Raw genomic sequence first — 27,062 nt, 5'->3', positions numbered from 1 at the left:
AATCCAGCTGCTTCTGTCAATTATACGAAATACAAACGATTTCTAAATGAGAACTAATCTAAACCAGAATTTATCGTTATCGTATCTTATTCTTAGAATCTCAAAGTTTGGCACTATAGGATTCTATATGAAGTAATATTTCAAAAGAAAAAAAAGGTTCAAAAGTGACCTTTGAAAAAATTCCGTGACTGTACAATAAATTGTGTAAAATATATATTTTTAATATCAGGTACCCAAGGCGGAAAATCAAGACTTCGTTTGTGAGAAGCGGTCATCCTTTCTCCTCTAAAAAGAGTCGGCAACATTATACCACATGTCACGAGTTCGAAGTGCTTTAACGCATTACTGGCAGTACTTTTTTGTCAACATAGTGGTTTAAAAAATACTCGTCGCTGCTTCTACTGTTGACTGTACCCTGTATTGATGGCAAGTTTGCTCGACAAAGATCCGGAAGTGCAGTCTGACAGGTCACAGGAAGTTCGCATCGTCTGCGAGTACACTAACAACACGTTTATACTGGTAGAAGAGCCACACGTGTGGAAAATGAGTGTGGTATTGTCGAGTAATTTAGTAATCAAAGGTAAAAAACAATACAAATTAAAAAGAAGCTATTTAAAGTTAAGATAATAAAAATTGGTTTCAATCACAGTCAACAGGCAGCTTTCTTTTAGTTTTGCAAAGCATCGTCTGAAAAAGCTTTAATGAGATCTTGGATGGAGTCCATGTTTCATTTACCTTTTCGTTTTCAACTTACAATAACATTATACATAATGGATATATACATAGGTGTTACTATGACTAACTTAAATCTAAAATAGGCTTTTCAATTAAAATAATCAGTTTAACTTGTTTACAGTGTTAGTTGCTATAACTGTTGCAAATTTTAGTTCTACGTCAAATGATCGGGAAAGACGTATTTAACCGATATGCAAAACTGAAGTAATCCCATAAGCAAGGCTCGGAAAAACGCCCCTCATTTGGAAAACATAACCCTGTTCCATACAACAGAAAATTCCTTATACCAATATCAACGATTAAATATGGCCCTATGACCTCCCTAGACTGTGAACGAACATTTTGAGCTCGTAAACGGGTCCTAAATTATGGTTATATTTTCAAAATGATGGGCGTTTTCCAAGCCTTGCCCATAAGCGCTCCATGAACAGAGTTTTGTATGGAGCATTAAAATATTTATGAGTGTCTCGTTAATTGGCTATACATTTTAATATCTCCACCAACCGGATAGGAGGTGGGTGTAGCTTTGAAGCTTTTTTCAGTAGTATAAATTCTAAAAATGTAATTGTATATGCTCCATTTTTCCTTTTTATATACGAGTAAAGATATACAATCACATATGTTAACAAACCTCCATAAAATTACATTGACTTCGTCTGTGTCTCAGTCTCAATTTACCACTTATATTATATTAATATATAATACATTAAAATACGTGTTATAAAACGCATAAGGTTCTTATTAGGTTTTAAAATTACATTACATACTAAACTGAAAGGGGAATGACTAATTTCCATCGAAAAACTGTTACCCCCAAACACAATTATTATTAAGTTAGAACTCAAATTAAATTGAACTTATTGATAGCCTCCTCCAATTGCGTATTTCGACACGCACTCGGTACCTAAGTACCTAAGTTCATCAGATATATATATACGCGGCCGAGGTGTTCACATATTTGTGTTCAAAGCTTCTATTATCAAGACGTTAAAGTGGATTTTCATTTATTGTTGAGCACCTTGGTCGCTCCGATAACTGATGGCGACTGTACCACCGAATATACACGGTACTAACACGAGGAACCCGAAACATTTAAACCACGCATTTCTGAGGCCAAAAGAAGGAAAAAATGTTTTTCTTTTTTTTTTCTTTTAATATTTTTAATGTATTTGTTCATAAAATTCAAATGTTATTAGTAAACTTGTTACTTAAAATGAATTTAGTTTTTTTTTTCACAATGTTATTTGTCACTTTTTACATCTATCAATGAGGATTTTTTAGACTACGTCCCATAGTAGTAACATCGCCGTCAAAAAGGCGTTTAGCACTAAGTAACAATAAAAATATGTTTTTTTTTTCGATTGGCATTAACTCTGAAACTAAGCGAAATCCAGAAAAGTTAGTATTGAAATATTATGTTAATGTGATATTTGTAGAATCTGGTTACGCCTATTTTAAGGGGCCACAGTACTGGCAGTAGACGGAACCCTGTCAAATTTGTATTTGTGTAGCAACGGTTCTATGAATTGTTTGTTTACTTTTATGTATGTCAGTCGGTCAATAACAGTTCTCATGTAAACACTGAATAAATTTCTAGTATACACTTTCTTGGTTTAACTGTGCTATAGATCTCTGCTAAATAGTGATAGGTTTATCCCCACAGTGGTTATGTAGCCTACGCACGATTCAAGAATAGTGTTAACGGTAAAAGAAAGAAATTTTCAGCGGAAATGAGTAGTACTGTAAAAATTGATCAACTCAACGAGAGTAATTATGAAACATGGAAGATCCAAGTTGAAGCAGTGTTAATAAAAAACGACGCCTGGGGATACGTTAATGGGAGTATCAAGAAACCAGCTGAGGTAGCCGAAGCAGCAAAATGGGAAATTGGCGATTCTAAAGCTAAGTCTGACCTAATTTTATCCATAACCCCGAGCGAATTACGACATTTGAGAGGTTGTAAGACATCGCGTGACGTATGGTTAAAGTTACAGAACATTCATGCTTCCAAGGGACCTGCGAAAAAGGCTACGCTATTAAAAGAGTTGTTACTGCGTAAATTGGATGAAGGTGGTGACTTAAGAGAACATGTCATGCGATTTTTCGATATAGTAAGCCAATTAGCGGACATGGATATTGAAATGCATGATGATTTGATCTCTATAATGCTTCTGTATAGTTTGCCGTCCAGTTTTGACAATTTTAGATGTGCCATAGAATCTCGAGATGCATTGCCAAAACCAGACGCATTGAAAATTAAGATATTAGAAGAGGAACATTCCAGAAATAATAAAGAAAGTGTAGATAAGGCACTTCTTGTAAAAGGAAAGAGATCTTCTAAGCCTAAGAAACAAATAGAGCATCGTCAACACGCATATGATGCCCCTGAGCAGGCTAATTCGAAATTTAAGTATAAATGTTTCAAATGTCACCAGCATGGACATAAAGCCTCTGAGTGTACACAGAAGATGAAAGTACAACGTAATGATAGTGCAAAGTATGTGTCGAACTTAAATGAATTACCAGATGTTGATTCCAATTTTGTAACATTCAATTGTGTTTCAGATGTTAATGCTGTTTGCAACGAAAATGGAAATTGGATCATCGACAGTGGGTGTACGTCTCATTTGTGCAACGATACAGATAAATTTGGTACTACATTACTACCGTTGCCCGGTAAGCTAAATTTAGCGACAAATTCGAGCACAAACGTACAAGGTAAGGGGACAGTAAGATTTTCTTCATGTAATAATGGTTCTAAAACTGAAGTGCAACTGCCAAATACTCTATTTGTTTCTGATTTGCGATGTAACCTAATTTCAGTAGCTAAAATTACTGATCAAGGGTATAGCGTTACGTTCAAGAAAAACATAGCTAGTGTTCAAGATAGCTATGGTAACACTAAACTTGTCGCGAATCGTAAAGGAGATCTATATTACGTCGAGGAACATTGTGATGGAGTGTCAGCGATTTCTGAGCGAAAGGTTGACGTATGGTCGTGGCATGAGTATTTAGGTCACTTAAATGCGAAAGATCTTGTCCGAGTTTTAAACAAATCTGGCATGAACTTAAAGATGACAGATGTAGCCGAGTTGTACGATTGTGATATTTGTGCGAAAGGAAAAATGAGTAGGTTGCCTTTTTCTAGATCGAGTGGGCCATGCGATGAAAAGTTGAGAATCATACATTCTGACCTCGTAGGACCCATGCGGCATACGTCAATAAATGGAGCGAAATATTTCGTAACCTTTATCGATGATCATACGAGATGGTGTGAAGTATATTTTCTTAGCAAGAAAAGTGAAGTCTTCACTACATTCAAGGTATATAAAAATCACGTAGAGAATCTATTCAGACGTAAAATAACTTATCTCCATACAGATAACGGAGGCGAATACTGTAATCGGGATTTCGACGATTTCCTGAAGAAAGAAGGAATAGCAAGAAGATTGACAATTCCTGGAGTACCCCAGCAGAACTCGGTCGCGGAAAGAAAAAACAGGACCTTGTTAGAAATGGCGAGATGTATGCTGATTTCGTCAGGACTTTCTCCGGGTTTCTGGGCAGATGCTGTAGCAACAGCTTGCCACGTAAGAAATCGTTGTCCGACCAGAAGTCTTGAAGGTGAGATACCTTTTGAGAAATGGTTTGAACGACCTGTCAAGTTAGACTACTTACACAAGTTTGGATCTAAGATACACGTCTTGGACAAGTCAACCGGGAAAGATAAGTTCGCACCAAGAAGCCTGGAAGGAATCTTTGTAGGCTATCTTAGAGATCGCAAGGGTTACAGAGTATGGATGCCAAAACAACGACAAGTTATCATGTCAAGAGATGTGAAATTTCACGAAACAAAAAGTAAAGGTAAAGAAAACGTGAACCTGAAGATTGACCCCTTTGAAATCGACTTGGGAGAATCGATAAATGTTCAAAATCAACCTGTATCGGTAGATGTAGAGTTCCATCCGACTCAAACTAGTGAAAATCCGGTAATACATATCTCCAATCACGAGGATGAGTGCATCGAGTCATCGAGTAGTCGTGATCCAGAACCTGAAGGAGGAGATGATGTTCCCGTTGAAGCCCGTCAAATGACAGACGATCCATATATTGTCATGGAACCATCTCAACACGATCATCATCAAGACGATGTTCATGTTGATGGGGGGAGGATAGTAAAGAGAGGTCCAGGGCGACCACGACTGGAGCGAGGTCATGTTGGGCGTCCACGCAAGATATACAACATGGTTGATGTAGAGCCACAGGTTTCCACGGAAGAAGGCGTTGAGTCGACTGGAGAGTATGCAGACTGTATGGATTTCGTTGGAGTCGCCGAAATAACTCTAAAGGAGGCCTTATCCGGTAACGAACGAAAAGGATGGAAAGACGCAATAATTTCAGAAGTTCAAAGTTTAATCAAAAACGATACTTTCGATGTTGTCAAGAAACCTATGGGTCGAAATGTTGTTGGTTGCCGATATATATTAACAAAGAAGTTGAATATCGATAGAACTGAGAAGAAGAAAGCCAGACTAGTGGCAAAAGGTTTTAGCCAACGTTACGGCATCGATTATCAGAAAACTTTTGCGCCAGTCGCTAGGCTTGACTCGATAAGACTATTAGTTGCACTTGCAGTGGAGCTGGATCTTAAAATTCATCAGTTGGACATTAATACGGCATATTTAAATGGATTATTAGAAGAGGAGATATATATGAAGGTGCCAGATCTCCTCGATGAATGTTTACAAGATCTAACACGATTGGAGCAGCCAGGTTCACTTATACATGAAAGAGCTAGCAAGATGTTATGTGACCTGAGGTCTGGAGGCAGTGTGTGCAGGCTCAAAAGATCGCTGTACGGGCTTAAACAAGCTGGTCGACAATGGAACATCAGACTGGACGAGCAGCTGAAGTCCATGGGATTACAAGCATCTTTAAATGAGCCTTGTCTTTATTTTAAAAATATAGATTCGCAAACTAAACTCTTTGTATTAGTTTACGTGGATGACATTCTCGTCGCTTCGCAAAGAGGTGAATGCATCGAAGATTTCAAAAAGGAACTGGCCACTAAGTTTGAATTGAAAGATTATGGCATTGTGAAATATATGTTAGGCATAGAGTTTGACAGATGTGACAAAAGCATGAAATTGTCACAAGAAAAATACATTGATGATTTATTAATCAAATTTAATATGGATAAAAGTAAACCAATATCTACGCCTATGGAAGTTAAGCAAAAGATTGAAAAATCTGTAAATAAGTGCAGTGACAGTGAACAGTACCCATATTGTGAGATTATAGGTTCACTGATGTATCTCTCTACGGGAACAAGACCTGATATTACGAATACCGTGGCTGTATTGAGTCAATTCTTGAATTGCCCTAATGAGGAATGTTGGAATGCTGCAAAGCGTGTGCTGCGATACCTAAAGCATACAAAACAATATGGACTTGTTTACAAAAAGACAGGTAAATCTTTGCATGGTTACTCGGATGCTGATTGGGGAGGATGTTTGATAGATAGGCGTTCTTATTCCGGTTATGTTTTCATGTTAGGAGGTGGATGTGTGTCGTGGAAGTCGCAGAAGCAAAAATGTGTCAGCACCTCAAGCTGTCAATCAGAGTATGTAAGTCTAGCCTCATCAATGAAGGAAGCTATCTACTTGAACAGCTTACTTACTGAAGTTGGGTTACGTAAGTTTGCACCATTATCTTTACATGTAGATAATCAGGGGGCGATTTGCCTTGCGAACGATCCAATGTTTCATTCTCGGAGTAAACACATTGACATAAGGTACCACTTTATACGAAGTGTATTAAAGGACAATAAGAGTATTGAGTTAAAGTACTTACCGACCGACTCAATGCTCGCCGACATATTAACGAAGGCTCTGCCTAGAGAAAAGCACTATATGTGCATGCGTGGTTTGGGCATTGCTTGTTAATTGTTTATTTTTTTATAGTTGTTCTTTGATATCACTTTGATTTGTTTTTATATGTTTTATTTGTGTTACCGTTTATTTTGAATATGCACATTAAGGGGGCGTATTGAAATATTATGTTAATGTGATATTTGTAGAATCTGGTTACGCCTATTTTAAGGGGCCACAGTACTGGCAGTAGACGGAACCCTGTCAAATTTGTATTTGTGTAGCAACGGTTCTATGAATTGTTTGTTTACTTTTATGTATGTCAGTCGGTCAATAACAGTTCTCATGTAAACACTGAATAAATTTCTAGTATACACTTTCTTGGTTTAACTGTGCTATAGATCTCTGCTAAATAGTGATAGGTTTATCCCCACAGTTAGAACATTTTAGTATTTCCATATGATCAGGAATACACAATTGAAACATTTCGGGTTCCTCGTGAAACACCGTGTAGGTATATTATAGACCCATCAATAAAGGACAATGTCCGAAACAGATACGAAGGTTTATTTGTTTTCGATCAATGGGACGGTAGACAAGATATGTTTATTTGTTTAGCGTTATTGGTGTGGTATTGCGGTGAAAAGTTCTATTTATTTGTATAACAAGGGGAAAACCTGGTATGATCGATTTGGACACAGTTGTTTTAAAAGGTAATTGGTTGGCACATTTTAATTGGCGTATCAACACCCAAAAGCTGTTCGCCGAAATATAACATTCGTTGAAATGCAATGTATGTATGTATGTGTTGTTGGTCGAATTACAAGCAAAATGCTTTCGATGCGAACTCCAAAATAGATTTATGTTGTAAGTATTAAATTTCAAATTAAATAAAACACAATTTTAGTGCCTTGGTGACTCTACTCGAATGTATAAATGTATAATTTTTAATAACAACTTTTTTTACTGCATCATTACGATACATGACAGTGAGACATATGTAGTTCTGTTACTGAGACTAAATGATTTATCTATTTATTATTATAAATAAATAAATCCGTACAGTATCAAAACAGTTTCCCAATTCGATAGTGTAGGTAACATGTCGCAACGTCTTAATATGTTTGCCCGATGTTTCATTTGCCGAATTTTCATTTTACCGAACGCGTTTTTTTAAATCGTTAAAGTTTCCAAACTTTTTAAAAACGCAGCCTGTAGAAAGTTGGGTTAGGTTAGGTTAGATTGAGAGCCCCTCTAAAAATTCTTAGTTCCGATTTTTTGAAAAACGCGTTCGGATATATGAAAATTTCGGGGTTTTAATAATCGGCTCTAGAGTTTTCGGAGATGAGATAGGTAACCACGGGCAAAAGATGAAAATCACTAGCTGTATAGAAAGTAAAGTGAAGATAAGGTTTCGACGACCGGTCTGGCCTAGTGGGTAGTGACCCTGCCTATGAAGCCGATGGTCCCGGGTTCAAATCCTGGTAAGGGCATTTATTCGTGTGATGAACATGGATATTTCGTCGATTGTAATATGAATTGCTGTAACCGCCAAATGACGATTTTACAGGAGAAGCGAAAAACTGTTTTACAAATCAGATAGAGTGTTATAACTTTTTATTTATTTGTCCAATTTCGGTATGTTTTTCACCATTATCCTATTTTTGTGAGATCTTTTAGATGAACTGGTTCAAAATAAGATAGCTATTATAGTTTCGAAAATAGCCTGGCGGTTACATCAATTTTTTTGCAAAAATATGTAGTTACGCTAGTTGATGTACGGATATAATTTGAAAAACAGTTGGCAGTTTAATGTATGTCACAAAATATCTAAGATATATTAAAGTAAGGCGCACAGTTTTAGAAAAGTGGACTTACGTTTTAAACAATCTTAATGCATTTTCACACTTATTCACTTTTATTAAGGTTAAATATTAAATTAACCCATTGATTTAAGATAAACAGAGGCAAGGTAGTAAGTAATTAAAAAAACAGATTAAAAGGTACAACATGTTTTAATTATAATCAGAAACACGTTTAATTATAAAAAAGGTTTGTTCTTTTTAGAAAAACACTAAATTTACTCAAAAATTTAAACATAATTACGTTAATTACCTATTAGATAACACTTATCATCGAGTAACCAAGTGTATAATAAATCACAATTATTTAATAAACAAAAATAAACTCCTTATTTTTACTTCTGTTTCTTACTTTTAAACACAAAGTATAGTTTAATTACTAAAACAATCACTTTTTGATTAAGTTGGCACATACAATTATAATATTTTACGAAACTAACATAAGAAAACACGTAGTTTATTCTACTTTTTCGTATTTTTTTTCACTCTTTTTCCTAATTTTTCTTCTTCTTGTCTCTTTTTAGCCTTTTCTACTGTCTTTTCTATATAGGGTATTCAGAACTTTCTGTAGATCGAAACTAGCCATCACCGTCGAATTATCAATACATAACATATTTCGATGTTCTTCAGCTCGTTTGTAGGATGCATTTTTCTCTTCGAGATGTTTTTGATATTCGTTGGTCTCCTTTTTATTTAATACGTTCGTATTATTTTCATATTTAACGCACAGCTTGCATTTGTCTTTTTTCGGTACGTGGAAGGTTAAGTTGTACTCAGAAAAAAGATTCCTGAAAAGTCGGTCACTAAGATGTGTGATTGCTTTGTCTTCACAATACTTCACATACAGGCGGTACAGGTTTGTTACTGTTTTAAAGTCCTGCGGTATATAGAGCCTTGTTGATTGAGGTCGGTTATAATGTGATGGTAACACCGGTAGATCTTCAATATAGTTTTTGGCATCATTGTAGGTGTTTTCGTCGTATTTCGGATCAGCATGGCAAGTTCGTTTATCTTTTTGTGAAATACCCTCATTAGAGTTTGCTAGATTATAAAGCAAATAAGTTTGGGATATATCCAATGTGCTTCTTAGGAACTGTTGACATACTTGTCTTCGGCCCTCACCTTCATTAATGTAATGGTCTCTACGCATGGATTTATTTTTAGTTTTCTAGCTTCTTTCATCTTTCCTGTTGCTGTTTCATAATTCATTCCCTTCTCTTTTGCAAGTTTCCGTGTTTTAGTTTTATTGATTAATTTAATTTTCTTAGTTGGTACGTGGTTTTCATTTTCGTTATTTATTCGTTTTACCCTTTTCTTCGCCTTCTTATTTCCCGATAAGCTTTCGTTGTCAGTGTCTTTAGGTGACCAAAAGTCTGAGCTGCCAGAGGAGAAATCCCCCAAATCTTCTTCTAATTTAAAATCAAAATACGCTTTTTCGAATTGTGTCGCATTACGCCTTTTTCGTCCAGTTATAACCTGAGATGTAGAACTATCTCTTTTCTTATCATTGAATAAACTGTTAACACTACCCTGCTTAGAACTGCATGGCCCTGAATCTGGAAAATAATAAAAGCATTGCTGTATAAAATATCGTTCATTAATGCGTATAAAAATTTATAAATGTTTAATAATTTACACATAGGTCTTACCATAGTTAGTGTGTAGCTCATTAGTAGGGCAAGGTATTTCATGGTCTTCGTTGTCATGTTGGTTTTCTAAACCATTTATAAATCCGGATTCAAATACCCCCAGCTTTTATAACTACATCAGAGATGATATTTATTTTGTTCTTTTTTGGGCCCTGTGTAGTGTTTTCTGTGTAAAATTTTACATTATTTATCGTGCAAGAAGTCGGATCATTAGTGTGATTTTTGGCAGACTCTTCATGAATAATAGGAAGTTGTAACTGATGATTATTGGGCAAGTTAGTAATCAAATCATTTGTAATCTTGTGATTGTTAATCTCATTCATGTTACTATCATGATATTCTGAAGACAAATTCTGGAAAATGTCCAAACTGTTTTCAGCATCGGCCTCAACAAATGATTGTTTAGATGTTAGGTCCATATTTTTAGTGGAACTTATAGGGGTCCAGGCAGGAGGAGTCAAGTGTAAACAGCGGTATAGTCAGTTAAATAATGAACATTTATTGAAACGTATCGTCGTCTTATATACTATTCCTAAACCTACGAAAAAATAGAAAGATAGGTATCTTAGAACTACAGAATCTAATCTACCCTTTTACGTAAATCGCACTTCTCTAGAGTGCGATGGCATATCTTCTATCCCGCTCACAATCGCCGGTTGCATGAAGTGGGTAGTAGAAAATACAGCAATTCAGGACTACCGCAGAGAATGTCGCTTGCGAGAGTAGCACGCCCTGTCTTCCATCTCGCTCCAACCGCTGCATAAATACGTGCGCGCCGCCTGCGCGCGCCTCAGTTGCGTCCGGCCGTCGATGCGAGCGCATGTCCCATAGCACTCCCTCTCAAGCGAAGCGAATACGTTTCGTGACTCTGCCCGATCTCGTCACATACGTCTGAGTGTTTGGGCTAGATGCAGGAGTCTGGCTGTCGCTTGTGACGTCTTCATTGTAGATGTAGGCTGGCTTCAGACGCTCTATAGTGACGACAGTAGTTCGTTGTGGCATTTGTATCTTGAAATACTTGTCGTAGCGTTTGAGGACTTCGAACGGGCCATCATATGGTGGTGTGAGCGGGGGTCGCACGGTGTCATTACGCACGAATACGTGAGTGCACGACGCAAGGTCCTTATGCACGAAAGGTCTCCATTGCGTGGCGTGCGTCCGGGTTACAGGAACAAGTGATGACATTATCTCTGACAAACGTCGTACAAACTCTGCATCTTCAATCGTCGACTTTGTAGGTACGAAGAAATCAGCTGGCATGCGTAGTGGGGATCCATACGTCATCAATGCAGGACTTAGGTTGTTATCGCTGCGTAATGCGGCTCGTAATCCAAATAAAACTGTAGGCAGCTCTTCGGACCATCTTGAACTTTCGCCCCTTGCCATAAGAGCGGCTTTCAAAGTGCGGTGTAGCCTCTCCACTTGAGAATTCGCCTGAGGGTGGTAGGCAGTGGTACGTATTCTTGTGGTCCCAAGCTTCTTCAGGAGAGCATTGAAAAGGTTTGACTCGAAGGTACGACCTTGATCTGACGTGATGCGTAGCGGGCATCCAAATCTCGTAATCCAGTGCTCGTACAGGACTTTAGCGACAACTTCAGCTGTTATGTCGCGTACTGGTATTGCCTCGGGCCACTTCGTGCAGCGGTCGATCATTGTGACGCAATATCGATAATCATTTGATATTCTTAGGGGTCCCACGATATCGATATGCAGATGCTCGAAACGCTGAGATGGCGGGAACTCTCCGATAGGTGGAATCACGTGACGATGTATTTTAGCTCGTTGACATCCAATGCATGCTCGAGTCCAAAGTGCGACGTCTCTGTTCATTGCTGGCCAAAAGAACTTAGATGCCATAAGTCTCCTCGTTGCGCGTACACCTGAGTGGCTTATATCGTGTTGCGCTTTGTAGGCCGCATAACGATAAGCGATAGGTAGGTACGGTCGCGGTGTGCCAGTTGAGAGCTCACACGTGATTGGTCGATTGATGGCTGGTAGTGTGACTTCAGTGAACTTCAGATTTTCTTGAGTTTTCAATTTTGTTAGTTCTTCATCGGTGCGCTGGTCGGTGGCTAATTTGTCGAAATCTATTGCGGACGGACATTGTATTTCTTCGATTCTTGATAAGGCGTCAGCGATGTTGTTTTTGTCGCCTGGGATATACTGGATGCTCGAACAAAATTGACTAATGAAGTGCAGTTGGCGCTCGCGTCTCGGAGTGTCGCTGCTGCTCGGTGCTCGCGTAAGTGCGTGCGTAAGTGGTCTGTGGTCCGTGTAGACGATGACGTCATTGCCTTCTATAAGTCGTCTGAAGTGCTTTACAGCCATGTAAATCGCTAGGAGTTCGCGATCATACACACTGTAGCGGCGTTGCGTCGGACTCAGTGCCTTCGAGAAAAATGCCAGCGGTTTCCAAACATTATCAACTTTCTGTTGGACCATTCCTCCTACGCTGTGGTCTGATGCATCACTCATGATACATAGAGGAGCGCCGTGAACTGGATACGATAGCGTAGTTGCTTCCAATATGCTTTGGCGGCATTTCTTGAAAGCTTCATCTGACTCGGTGTTCCATTCGATAGGAGTCTTGTCATTTTTCTTGGAGTTGTGCAGATACTTGTTGAGTTGAGACTGAAGTTCCGCTTGATGTGGTAGGCAGTCACGGTAAAAATTTAACATGCCTAGAAATCTTCTCAGCTCACAGACTGTCTTCGGCTTTGGGTAATTCGATATTGCTTCGATCCGCTCTTGAGTGGGACTGATGCCGTCGGGTGATACTTCATAGCCAAGGAAGTTGATTTTTCTTCGTCCGAACTCGCATTTATCGACATTGAGAGTTACGCCGTATTTATCTAGGCGTTCCAGGACTTGTCGAAGCAGTGTTTTGTGATCTTCTTCATTTTCAGAGGACAGGAGAAGATCATCGACGTAACAGAAACAGCCATCTATGCCTCGTAGAACGTCGTGCATGAATCGTTGGAATGTTTGGCTTGAGTTGCGGAGCCCGAACGTCATTGAGTTAAACTGGAACAACCCGAACGGTGTGATTATTGAAGTTTTCTGCGCGTCTTCTTTGTTCATGGGGATCCAAAAATACGCCATCTTCAGGTCTAATTTTGAAAAAATCTTCTTGTTGTGCAACTGGTACGTAAAATCTTGAATTCGAGGTAAAGGATAGCGATCGGGTTGTGTTACGGCGTTCAGACGTCTATAATCGCCGCAGACACGTAGAGAACCATCTTTTTTCTTGACAACGTGCAGCGGACTTGCCCAGGGGCTGTTTGAGGGTTGACAGATGCCCATTTCCATCAAGCGTTCGAATTCGGCCTTCGCCGCTGCATATTTGTCGGGCGGCAGTGGGCGTGGCCTGGCGAAGAGTGGGGGGCCCGTAGTCTCGATGAAATGCTGCACGTTATGCTTGGCCGGCGTTTTCAAAGACATTGGTCGTAGTACATTAGGATACTGTTTGAGAATCTCGTAGTAGGCTTGATTGCTGCTGATCAAATAGACGGTTTCTTGAGTACTTCGAACTGTTAATGCGTTGACTTGGAGTTTAGTGGTTTTGTCGATGAGCTTCTTTTGATCTAGGTCAGGTAGCAGCTTGTAGTGCCGAAGGAAATCAGCTCCGAGGATTGAGGTCTTGATGGCAGCCACGATAAACGTCCAACGGTAGTCGCGCCGTAGCCCCAAGTTAAGAGTGATTGTTTTCTCTCCATAGGTCTTAATCGGCGTGTCGTTTGCGGCGTAAAGCTTGTAGGTGCTTGATAACTGGTTCTTCTTGTGATGCGACGATAGTACTGATATTTCGGCGCCAGTGTCGACGAGGTAACGTTCTCGAGAGTTGCGATCGATGACACAAAGGCGGTTGCTGACTGGAGGTACACCGAGGCCCGCCAGAGTCGGTGTAGGCATTAGTTTTCCGATGAGCTAGTCTTCTTGCTACACGGCGATTCACATCTTCGTGCTTTGTCTCCGAATCTGAAGTGATATCTGCACAGCCATCCAGGATCACCGGGCTTGCGTGAAGTTCCATGCGCCGACATAGATCTCGAACGGGAACGGCTGCGAGAGCGAAAAGGACGGCGATAGCGTTGCCGGCCGCCGGACCGAAGGGCTGCAATTTCGAGTGTTAAATTGTCGAGCTTCTGGGATAACTTCTCAAAAAATGTGTTTTCGCTGCTTTGCGGGGCTTGAAAATCTGTGGCTCGTGTGACTGCAGCAACGGTGACTGGCTCGGCGTGCTCTAACATCTTGTCGGCCATGGCGGCGAGAATATCTAGCGATGACTCGTTGTTGACAGAAAGAACTGTGCGTACTTGTACATCACGTCGGGGTCACCAATTATAGGGGTCCAGGCAGGAGGAGTCAAGTGTAAACAGCGGTATAGTCAGTTAAATAATGAACATTTATTGAAACGTATCGTCGTCTTATATACTATTCCTAAACCTACGAAAAAATAGAAGGATAGGTATCTTAGAACTACAGAATCTAATCTACCCTTTTACGTAAATCGCACTTCTCTAGAGTGCGATGGCATATCTTCTATCCCGCTCACAATCGCCGGTTGCATGAAGTGGGTAGTAGAAAATACAGCAATTCAGGACTACCGCAGAGAATGTCGCTTGCGAGAGTAGCACGCCCTGTCTTCCATCTCGCTCCAACCGCTGCATAAATACGTGCGCGCCGCCTGCGCGCGCCTCAGTTGCGTCCGGCCGTCGATGCGAGCGCATGTCCCATAAACTATCACTGCCTTGAAAAAATTCCGAGATGCTATTTTCCTTATCTTCTTGCAAAGGAGTTGTTGGTGAAGCGTTGGGGTTAATGTTGTTAGTAGAAGCATGATTGAGCTCATCACCACTATATGGCCGAAAAAATGAATGGTCTAAAGGCAAGCAAATAGTCGACGTATTTATTGAATCGTTGCTTGTGGAAATTTTTGGGAACATCTCAGTGTCGCTCTCCTCGACAATATCACTATTACTGCCATCTTTGAAATCTATCTGTTGTCTCCTGAAAACGAAATTAACTCATATAAAAACAAAACAATAATTATTAGCCACAATAGTAACTAGCGCAAAGCGCAATATAATATAAAAGAAACAGCTTTTTTATCTTTTTTTAAGGGACTATGACTTGAAAAGAGAGGATTCTGGTGAAATTTCCACTAAAGAACCTTAATGTAAAGACAATTTTACATGTATATTTAATGCAACTAAGTAATGTAACCGCAAAATTTATGCAATTATCTCGTTTATGGATGATGTAAGCGACAAATGTTTCCGAATACAAGCTCAAAAGTTAAAGTATCTTACAAAGCATATCTTGTGATTGCAAAACTATTATTGTAAGCGAAGATTTATAGGATTTACTTCTATAATCTAGATTGTAATGAAAACGTTTAAACACGTTTTCTTGTAAATTAAGGTGTAAGTCGCACGATAATCAGTATTAGAAAGTTAAAATAGGAGCGGTACAATCATTTTATACAGTTTAAGTACCTAACCTCAGTATTTACGCTATTATTTACGTAGGTAGTCGAGTAAAGAAAATATTGTTTATGTTTATACTTTTATGGCAGGGACACAACTCTCGTCTCTTATTATTTATACTAGAAATAATCTTGTTGTACTATTTACTTTAGTTAATTACGACAATAATTAGTATAATACGCCTACGACTCCCTTTTAGGTGATTGTACATAAAATAAGAGCATAAATGACATAGTACTTACCTTTGCAAGGCTTCACGCTGTTTTAGTAACTGTTCTTTACGCGATATTAATGCACTTAACTTATTCATTTTTATTTTAGCATTAATAAATCACAACACACATGTCTTTATCACGAGTTGCTAGAACAAACCGACCATTGATCACAATAACAAATCATAAACAAACGCATACGGTGATACTTGTTGCTTACCATGAAATGTATGATTGTCTCGCTCTTAGCTAACGCATAACAAGTGAAAAGAAAAGAGATAGCCTAGAAACTATTAACGAGCGTCTTAATGTAAACACCCGATTCGTCCTAAACCGTCAAGCAAATGTAATGTAAGCGCCAAAACTTGTGGCTTGAGCACAGAAATGATAATGTAAGCGACATAAATATTACAATACATACGTGAAATTTAGTGTAAGAAACAATATTTTTATTTAAATAGCTTTAATTTGCAATAAGTAAATTTTTGACAACAATGTGCTAACTTTTCTTACTTTTATATTAAAGATAACTTACAATTGGTTAAATAGACGAAATCCAATGTGATTCAGGTTAATATTTTCAGGTGTATTCATAAAAAACCGAGGGAATATTGTGTTGATTTAAAAGCCATTCTATACTTTTGTAGACATTACTATTAGCGTAACCGACAATAAGTAATATTGTGGAAAATCATTGAGTAAGGTAAGAGTCATTTTGTAATAAATGAGACTTACATCAATGATATTTTTTCAACGTTGCTCAGTACATTAATGCGCAATTACAATTTGATCTTTACGTTAACCAAATAACATGAGATTTTACAAAAACGGCCCATAACTTAAAAAAAGTCATGTGAATTGAAAAAAACGGTTAAGTTGCGGTTAACGTACTCGACATTTTTTTTAAGATATCAACATTTTAACAACACCAATCGATCCGGATTGAAATTTGCAGTCGAACTACATATATAACTCATTTTCGACATTTTGGCGGTTACATCAATTCATATTACAACCGACGATTTGTTCCTGAGTCATGGGTGTTTTATGTGTATTTAAGTATTTATAAATATTTATATATTATATATATCGTTGTCTAAGTACCCTCAACACAAGCCTTGTTGAGCTTACTGTGGGAGTTAGTCAATTTGTGTAATAATGTCCTATAATATTTATTTATTATTTATTTATTTATTTAGAAAAGCTGCTTATCAAATACTATCAATAAAAGAAAAGGCCACTAATCACGGCACGATATTATCTTTTACAATTATGAGTCTTATGAAATGCAGCGGAAAGCTTAGAATTACTTATCTCAGCGAAATGAAGAAGATTTTGACGTATAAAAAAATCAAAAGGCAGGCTCAGCAAAGAGATATTAACAAATTACTCCACCAACAAGACTAAAATTTAAAATTGATAGTTTTAGTCGTTGTAATTGTACACCTTTTGTTACGTAATATCTAAATAACAAGTATTGGTTTCTATTAGCACCTCTTCTCATCTTGCCTTTTAATAATGAGGTCGCAAGCGTGCGTCCCCGGTAATATGTGACGAGAAGGGACAGTTTTTAAAAAATCATCAATATGGTGGTAAATTACACAAAATGATGTATAAGAACAGTTTCAGCAAATGTTGTAGATTCTTTAGGTATCAAAATTACGTTGAAATTAAGTCGATTTTCAGAGAAATTGACACTTATTTTGACGTAATTTCTGGTAAAATATTGATTTCGTGTAAATTTCATTTACACTATTTTAAATTTATAATAACAAATATGTAGTTCATTAAAGTTGAAGTACAGGATATGTGTGATAAAAAAAATACCATTCTTAGCAGTCCAAACTTTACGAAATTTACAAATAAGCTCGACAAAATCAGTGCTTTATGCGCATTTACCTAAACGTCCATCAGAAAAAAAAAACATTACTAATTAAGTGAGTCAGTTTTCAAAAAATTGATTTATTAAAATGAAAGATAACAAGACGTGCAGTTAACAAAAGGTGTACAATTTCATCGACTAAATCTATCTATTTGACATTTTTGCGACTAAAATCGATAACGGCCTCTTAGGTAATGATATAATAATGATGAATGATGACCTAGAAAATGTCGTGTAAAAACAGACAGTATAGTTGACAGTTTTAGTGAAAGTCTCCTCAATTTTGAAGCTCATTGAACGTTAGGTGGCAAACTTTTTTGATAAATGTGCTATTTTGGTTTTAAATACTGAAATAGATATCATAATAAATACTCCAATGGTAGAGAATGGATATATTCTTTTAAAAAATATAAAGCACGTTTTGTAGTTGTTATGGACATGGCTAAAAAACATAATTACTATTGTAATTTGGGTTCAAATATCATGCCAGATAGGTTTTTCAAAGCAATTTTCTCCTTAAAAATGAAGATCGGCACATAACACCATCATATGGCATCCTACAGAATAGGTAATTTCCAATGTCGATTTACATCAATATTTCACAACTTAACAGAACAGATTTCCCTAAATAGCTTACGAAAATCAGAATATTCAATACACAGCCTTGAGAACAATAAACAATTCTTAGAATTTGATAATCTATACTCCTAAATTCACGAAATATTTTTGTATCAACTGTGATCTCATACGTAATAGAAAATGCGCCCCCGGATCATAAAGCGGATAGGTAGGTACTTTGTTAAGTGTGACCCCCTCTTATTGTGTGTATGTCATTGTATAACTAAGGTTCCAGATTTAGCTCGAAAATAGATTTATTCTGAATTTAGTAATAAGCTAATATGGCCATAAATACTAACCTACATTTGTACTTAATTTAGAGAACCACTATTTCTATTATTATTAGGTTTTCATTTTATTTCAAGAAATATAAAATAAATAGGGGTTGAGTGATAGAAAATGCTCTGTAAAATTAAATCTCTCTATTGTACGGCGATTTTTTCTTCATTGTAAGGTAAAATGATTTGGTATTTAGGCAAGGAAATACTACGAAAAGAATCTTGGCCACCGACACGAGAGAACACCACTCTGCCGTATTCTACGAAAGTTGGGTACTCCGAGGGCGGGAGTTTTAAGGCAAATAAATGATAGAAAAATGAAAATTAATTTGATAAAATTCCCAGTATAAATCTGGCGTAAATTTAAAGTCTCATTTAGTGGCAAAAAGTCGATGTCACGCTTATGTACCTATAGGTGGGGGTCAAACAGTATTCTTATTAAGCGTTTTACGAGATACAAATAGCCTCAAAGGATGTAGCAGGATAGCCTTATAAAAACTGCCCTTAAAACTTGAAGTTTACTATCGCTAAACGATGTATTATAAGGACCCACCAAAACCGTTACTATTACCGTTACCATGCACAACTTTTCAACCCCCTACTATCTCCTGGGAGCTCACGGCACCTAATCTATCATTATAAGGCATCGTTTGGCTGTGAGCTTTGCCGGTCTTCACATTGAATGCGAATTCCTGTGTGTGAGCGGGACATTGCTAATAAACTAGCAATTGCATTGCTTTAATAATAAACTTGCAATCATGTTCTAAACTGTGGAAAACTAGAAGACCCGCCATTATACGCTAAAAAACCGCATGCGGCTCTTGACCCCAGTTTTCGACCCCCGTACTAGATAATCGAGCACTTTACTATGCTAATTTATGCACGATTTGTATCGATTTGTACGTAAACAGTCTTAATAATTTATTTTGGATTCAAATTCTATATTTTCTAGGCTTAAATCTTTGGCAGAATTTTTTCCAATTTCGATCTTATTATACTTTTCAAGTAAGATTTTACTAAACAAATATAATGCGATATTCTCAAGGTCATCATCCTCTGAAAAGCAACATGTTTCGCGAGATACGAGTAACAATAAAAGTTTTCAAGTCCTCTCTTAGACATGACAAGGACCATACAACTATAAATCAGTACTCACAATATTCCTATTATTAGATTCCTTTTCATGCCAACCCGTATCAAACGACGAACTTCGAAAATACAATCGAAGTTACCTGTGGTGACTCGTAAATAATAAAGACCAGCAATTGCTACGAAAACTTTCTTACCCTGCTGAATGCGCTCTTAGTACTCGTATCTGTACCGGAGTGTGACCTGCTAGCGTGGCGATGGGCGTCTTTATGTTAGGAATGCTTGAGATTTTGTGAGGTAAGGAAGACTAGTGTTTTAAAGTAATACTAATGTTAAAGTTTTCGTACTTGTAGCATCACATTTCTGTAACTGTAATGCTGTGTCAAACAATTAATTTAATTTAATTAATATTGTAGTGGGGTAAATTTTGTGAGGCGCTTTCACCTCCCAATAACAATATGTTTTTAAACCAATTATAATCAGATATTTGACGACCGGTCTGGCCTAGTGGCAACTAGTGGGTAGTGTCCCTGCCTAATGCCTATAAAGCCGATGGTCCTGGGTTCGAATCCCCGTAAAGGCACTTATTTCTGTGATGAGCACAGATATTTGTTTCTGAGTCATGGATGTTATATATATATATATATATATATAATTGTCTAAGTACCAACAACACAAGCCTTCTTGGCTTACCGTTGGACTTAGTTAATTTGTGTAAGAATGTCCCTATAATAGTTATTTATTATTATTTAAAGCCCAAACCTTGTATTTGTAATGCGGTAACTTTTTAAACTTGTAAATAGCTCACGTAGTCTTTCACCATAAGATTTATAAGAAGGCTGAATCACAGTATGCTTCATGATATTTCAAAGGGCAAATTTATCCTACAGGATGAAATTAGACGATTTCACAGTACCAATATGGATTGGTGTCGCCATCCAAAACAGTAACGTGAACGCGATTTTGTGTGGCATTGACAATCTTTATTATATACTTGTCTATACGTTGTATAAATAAAAAACGGCCAAAAAATAGTACTATATCGGATATCCATTTTGGCCGAAGATTGATGACGAAAGCAATCTGTTTTGTGCTCTGGTCTATTGTCGCCTCTTCAGCAGCTAAAAGGAAAGGTTTTAACACAAAACTCCTTTGAGATTAAATATCTATGAAAACTGCTACTATTCAAATATTGAGATTATTGACAAGGAGCGTATAAAACTGATGCCAATTCTGCCTAGTGCCACTGACATTAATTCTTGTTATTTCTTTGTATTAATCTATTCTCGAAGTCCCCCAACTTCTAAAATTTCCGCTCAAATTCCCACGAGAAATATCCTATCTTTCTAGTTTCAAGCCACCAAATAAAAGGCCACGTGTTTCCAAAATTCCTACTATGTACTCGTATGTGTATATAATATACGTTTTTAGCCTGTATTTCATGAACCTGAACATGAATTATAAACTTCCCCCAGGGTTGGGGAACCCTCCTTCAATTGAGGGGGGATTTAAATCTTCTCGGGTCAGAGGCGTAGGGTTAGGGCCGGTGTAGCTTTATTTGACGTTCATAAGCGCATTGTAATATGCCTACTTGAATAATAAACTATCTTTATCTTTATCTTTGTAATATGAATTAAAGTTGTTCTTATTTAAGTGGCTCCATGTCCTTTCGATAAAAAAAAGATTTACAAAGGAACTTCTGTCATTTTACTCTTCCTAATTGTGGATATGATTGTAATGCGAGAATTGCTAGAACAACAAGCATTGACAAGCAGTAGGGCGCGTCCCCATGAATGAAAAGACTGTCTTACCAATAAATACTTCATAAACAAATTAATATACTTCGGATACCTCTGACATTGCTCCCCGGATATCCTGGGGAGAGTCATAATGACATGCAAAGTTGAAGGCACGAGACCTCAAAGGTCCTCACCTGCTCCTCCTCAAATTACTGCACCTGTGCAATTAAAACGGCACGAGGCCCTGCGCTTGGCGACAAACAGAAGCCTATGAAAGAACCTGGGCTTCAACGACATGTCACAAGCATTGAGGGAACGACTGAAGAAGAAAACAAATTAAACTGAGAATCAACCACGCAACAAAAGGTTGTAAAACACTGACTGTAGTGTTAATTACAAACAAAACCCGTTGCCTGACAACTCCAGTCCCACTTGTTGACACAGTAACATTGAATTAGGTCGGTTGTCATCGACCGTAGGCGTATCGGAAATTACCGCTCGTCAGCCGACAGGGAAGGGTGGGCACACAATCAACGCGACTGGGCCATTGTTTTATCTAGTTACTTTTAATTGGATTTTACTGGAAGTTTGACGTTTTTGGGTGGGATAGCCACTGGAGCTGTCATAACTACAAATGTTGACTTTTAATAATTCATTAGCTCTGCTGCGCCCTTTCAAAAATATTACTAAGGGAAAGACAGCTTTGCCATTATATTAACTAACATTGTAAAACTCCTTAGCCAAAATAATATTACCGTTATTGTAGGTATATTTTGCACGACATAATAAGAAATAAATCAAATCTTTAATAAAGTTTAATCTCGCACACATGCGCGACCTGCCATCATAATAACTGTCGTCCGAACCAGTCGATTAGCAGAGCGCAGGGGTGTACGACGTTAGATAGTCCAGAATCCGGAATTATCCAATGTACGTAATTATCCCCTCCCCTACTTACCTAATACAAACAAGTAAAAAGAAAATATTACACGAATCGCTTTGAGATAATCTTTAATCGCCACACGTGTAACTACAATAGCATTTTGATTTCAATCAACATGCTGGCTCCTCCTATTCAATGGATAACAGTAAAACCAATAATTATTATTTTTTTCTTTTTGGAGTCCGATTATAATGAATTCAACCTTAATGTTTAAATAGAATTAGAAACTTTTGTTTTAAAATTACAAGGAAACGAAAACAGTGACAAAAGTAATTATGACAAAGGAGCTAAAAAACCAACAGAAGCTCGCAGCAAGACACAAAGGCTTAATTAAAGCTTGTAGCTCGTAATTATGTGACGTATAAAGCCGGGCTGTGGCTTAATAAGAGTCGTGATAAATGCACGTTATTTTAAACTCATTCTAAACACTAGATAGTGCGCATCTTAAAAATATAGTGGTCGATATATTCATATAAATTAAAAAAAGTTTCGTTTATTTTTTTTTACACATAATTTATATTTTTCTCCATTTTTGTTTGACTTTTTCGTTACTTTAATCATTATAAAGTTAGGAGGAGAAAGAAACTTTCAAAAAGTTCCCAATTAAAATGTCAAGTTCGAACTATCAGATATTTCTTTAACGAAAATTAAATTTTATCAAGTTTATTACTTACAGGTTTTTTATCAGCAATTACCCACACATTTTAACTGCCGCCTCTACACATCGTGCCTACGTTATTTCTATTTGAACAGAAATACCATCATTTACAAATAACAAATTTTCGGATGTCTAATTGGATTGTGATTAAAAGAATTCCAATAAATAATATGAATCGGTAAATATTTTCTGAATCAACCTTAATATGCCCTCGATCGTCCCGTCTGACCCGTTACTACAATAGGGAATTGAGAGTGGGAGCCATTTCATTTATTTATTTCAATTATGGCTCTCTAGAAGCCCGACTAGTTTAAAGTTTCGTGTTTCTTAACAAATAGCAGTAACCTTGTATGTCTGTCCTATCACAGAACAATGGTGTTCCGGACCTTTGCGAGGCGTGCGTGTAGCCGAAGCCAACACGTAGAGCCCTTTTGACACTTAAATGAAATATAAGAGGTACACCGAGCGAATGCTGCCCTTGCCCGTGTCATAAGACGCACACAGAGGCAGCACCCGCCAGGGTGTAAGGACTATTTGAGAGTTGATGGAATCTAAAATGAACTAGGCTATTGGGTGAAAGCGATAGACTAAATACTGGGATTAAAACCCGGACGCCTGCCTAATAAAAAGGTATCCAATTTTATTTCCGGCAGACGGCGATTCGCCCCCACAAGATAACCTACCCTAGGCCCCTACAAAAAGCGACATCTAGGATGGCTTAAGGGCAACACCAACACCAGTGTGAGCGGCTCAGGGGTATTGAAAGGGGTGCGCCGGTTTCTACCCAATGGCAGTTAACACCCACTATGTCGGTAGTAGTATTTCCAATTTATCTTTTATTTTGCTTAGTTTAATTTACCTATAATAAGTAATCTTAATATTTATTAATCTATTTAATTTCTAATTTATTGTATTTCAATGAATGTTCATGTATTTTTAGGATATGATCTATTATTTTCGACCATATGTATAACTATTAAGTGTTTCTACCGTAAAGTAAGACTTGAGATGAAGTTTTCATAAATCTTGGAAGATTCAAAACAAGGTATTTAACATAAAAAACTTGAATATTCCTTACAAATAACACCACGGAAATTTTCTTAAAATAAGTCCAGAAACTCTTTCTTATACGTAATTTTAGGGAAATTGGTAAAAGAAAAATATATGATTTACCCTTGAGACTGCTTGGAGTCACGACAATAACAAAGTAAATAAAGATACATACACCTGTACCTTTACGTACATACGTACCGAAAGTCATCATTATGAAATTCTTCTATTATTATTTTATTGCTACACATCATATACGAGTACATATAATTACCTATTTTATTAATATAAAGATTCAAAGTAAACATTATGTGTATGGTACTTAACTCAATTAAAAGTATATTATTATTTAGAACTATGAAAGTTATAAGCACCTCATTATAATTGTTTTTTTTAGCTTTAGAAAAAAGGTAAACCATCTTGACATTTCTTTTCATTGAAAAAAGCCTTTTAAAAATCAGTAACTATTTATTTACTCATGAAAGTAAGAGAATGTAAATGATCGTAGGTATATGATTTCGGATTGTTACATATTTGCGGTGATTTATTTTTAAAAAGTGTTTTTCAATAAAAAGACACATCAAAATCCCTTCTTTCTAATGCTAAAAAAACGGACTATACTTGGAGCGAATGTTTTGAAACATTATAAAGCATTATTCTTATTTTATTATAGTAGTATTTCCTTGGATTTCATGGGCCTATAAATTCCGGTCTTTTGACAGGCTTGCGTGGGGATATAGTAGTATTGTTGTTAAGTTATTAAAATAGTATAAAATACACAAAGTTCAAGCTTAATACATCCTTCATCCCATCTACATCCAAATAGGTCCATTGTTTCCGAATATCCTCACTCGAAGTTTCTTAAGCACTTATAAAATATTTATTTACCGAACTAACAGCTCTTAAACACAGGTACTTAACTCATATGATCTGTATTACTTATGTTTAGATGAATGACGGGATGCACTGATCTGTGCTAGGTTAAGTCTCCTTACCTTGATGAGTCCAATAGATGAATCAGCTCGTTCTAAGCTGCAGATGCTGAACTGAATCGAAGGCAAGTCCAGCCGGTAGGAGAGTTGCCGCTGGAAGGTCTGTAGACGCGTCGGCACGATCGGGAGCGTCGTTTGTCGTAAAACCTGTTAAGAAAATTATATCTATAATGGAATTTTACGAAATACCATGCCAAAAGCAGACAAATTGCGACTGATTTTTAAATTGGGGGCTCCAAGTAAGCAGAATGTTATTTGACTTTTACCAATTGCTTTGCAATTGCTTTGTTTGAGACGAAGCATGTTGCTGTGGCTACCTGACGAAGCCTGCGTCGCGGACAATTTACATACGTGGTAATAAATAATGGAAATACATTTTTAGATTTTAACGAATATGTAATTCATATATGGTTAATTTGTACGTCATGTTCCTTTTGATATTTGTGAGCAATATGGTAAATTTCCAATTGCTTTTCTTCGAAGGAAAACATTTTGAGGAAGCAGGAATAATCCCAATAAAGATGAGTCACGTTAGAACGGTCTGGGTCCGGGCCGAGGCGACCATAACTTCGTTTTTCTAAAGAAAACATGACGTTCATGATGAAGTATTGGATGCCTGACCGTCCTGGCGTGGGTCATCCTTAAGAGTCCCCACCAAGGTCGGTTCTACATACAAACGTAGTTACGCTATCATTTAAATACGACTAGCTAGACTGCTCTGAAACTTTGTACTCTTCATGTCATTGTATGTGCAAAGTTTCATTACAATCCAACACGTAGTTTTAAAATGAGAACGTAACTCCGGTTGTATGGGATGGTGAAATTGCGCCGGATTCTCAAAGCTTAGTATCCTTCTGGGTTGGAAGGTAAGATGGCAGTCGTTTTCAATATAAATGGACAGAATAATATAGTTGAATTAGGTTGAGCCCTCATATTCTAATTCTTACGTTCATTGTCAAACTTGCTTATACTGTCCAAAATTTATTACAACAATTACATTTCAGATGGTCCTCAGAAGTAAATAGTATATTGTTAACCAAGGGTGTTTACCCGAGTTAAACACTCTACTTTTGATTACGACTATAAGGAAAGTCAAACACAAGAAATGTAGGTTATGACTGGAATCGGCGCCATTTATATTTTGATTGGTAAAAATTCTAAAACCATAGAAAATCCTATCTTAAATTGGGATGAGTCTGAAACAGCCTTAATGTGTAAAGTAAATGTAAAGATTATATTTTAAAAATTCATCGTCGTTTATATTGATTTGTAACAAATATTTATGTTTATTTCATACATTTAAATATTAAATGCAAGAAGTATATTTATTATGACATTTAATTTCTATAATACTTGGTCTGAAAATGCGGAAGCTAATATGAGAGCTTTTATCTAAATAATGTGGCATATATGGCTGTTAGCCGTTGCACGAAGTACAAATTAAAAAAAAAACTTTCCACCCTAGGGTAGAAAATGCAATTTTCCACCCGGCTATCAGCCTATGAAAGGTTAACTTTTCGAATAGGAGAGGATGAAAAAATATTTAAAGCTAAATTGAGTTCTTATTTAATGGGGTTACTTGAAAAGTCTAACCTATTTCATTGCTTTCTTTATCTTTGTTGGGTTAACCTAATTAATTTGCGATAGCTGCGAAAATTACGCTTTAGTGAATCAGATTATTAGGAAAAGTATTTGCTGGTTTTATTCGATTTTTATAACCTAACTAAATGATGCCTCGGCTTTTCAAATTTAAAATACGCTCATTCTTCAATATTTTGACTGAATGATATTTAATAATCCCGCACGGGTCGTTGCAAAATGCTGCCTGTTTTAGGTATTAAGGAGTAAGGAGGAGGAGGAGGAGCTTGTGAAGTTGTGATTCACATTGGTTTACACGTAAATTACAATATTGTCTTTAAATATATTTTTATGGATTTTATTTTCGAGGTTTAGTTTTTAAGAATTCAAATTTTTATAATGTTTGAGGTCTTAATTA

The 27,062-nt window shown here is 37.0% G+C and overlaps 3 protein-coding genes across 4 annotated transcripts in view; all 3 read right to left on the bottom strand.

Annotated features, from left to right (window-relative positions):
• LOC133524963 (synaptotagmin-6-like) overlaps positions 1-27,062 on the bottom strand; it is a 168,559-nt gene that overhangs the window by 50,343 nt on the left and 91,154 nt on the right. For both annotated transcript variants that reach the window (XM_061861130.1, XM_061861131.1), the window contains exon 4: positions 25,070-25,213. In XM_061861130.1, the coding sequence (XP_061717114.1) occupies positions 25,070-25,213 (144 nt within the window). The remainder of the gene's footprint in view (positions 1-25,069; positions 25,214-27,062) is intronic.
• LOC133524962 (uncharacterized) lies at positions 8,602-9,741 on the bottom strand. Its single transcript, XM_061861129.1, has one exon. It carries the CDS (start codon positions 9,615-9,617, stop codon positions 8,988-8,990), a length of 630 nt encoding a protein of 209 aa, XP_061717113.1. The 5' UTR covers positions 9,618-9,741; the 3' UTR covers positions 8,602-8,987.
• LOC133525287 (uncharacterized) lies at positions 14,557-16,421 on the bottom strand. Its single transcript, XM_061861574.1, has 3 exons — positions 15,848-16,421; positions 14,793-15,126; positions 14,557-14,562 (listed from the first exon to the last, which is right to left on the bottom strand). The coding sequence occupies exons 1-3, from the start codon at positions 15,913-15,915 to the stop codon at positions 14,557-14,559; spliced, it is 408 nt and encodes a 135-aa protein (XP_061717558.1). The 5' UTR covers positions 15,916-16,421.

This window comes from Cydia pomonella, chromosome 14 (genome assembly GCF_033807575.1).
Source record: "Cydia pomonella isolate Wapato2018A chromosome 14, ilCydPomo1, whole genome shotgun sequence".
In the NCBI taxonomy this organism is placed as follows: Eukaryota; Metazoa; Arthropoda; class Insecta; order Lepidoptera; family Tortricidae; genus Cydia; species Cydia pomonella.
The sequence above is the reverse complement of the archived record's forward strand: the minus strand, read 5'-3'. Positions and strand labels throughout refer to the sequence as shown.

What these genes read in the sequence shown, in the direction of transcription:
- LOC133524962 (XM_061861129.1), bottom strand. Translation starts at nt 9,617, where the DNA reads ATGCGTAGAGACCATTACATTAATGAAGGTGAGGGCCGAAGACAAGTA.
- LOC133525287 (XM_061861574.1), bottom strand. Translation starts at nt 15,915, where the DNA reads ATGAATAAGTTAAGTGCATTAATATCGCGTAAAGAACAGTTACTAAAA. An exon ending in CAGCGTGAAGCCTTGCAAAG is followed by an intron (nt 15,127 to 15,847) that starts GTAAGTACTATG and finishes TTTCGTTTTCAG; the next exon opens with GAGACAACAGATAGATTTCA.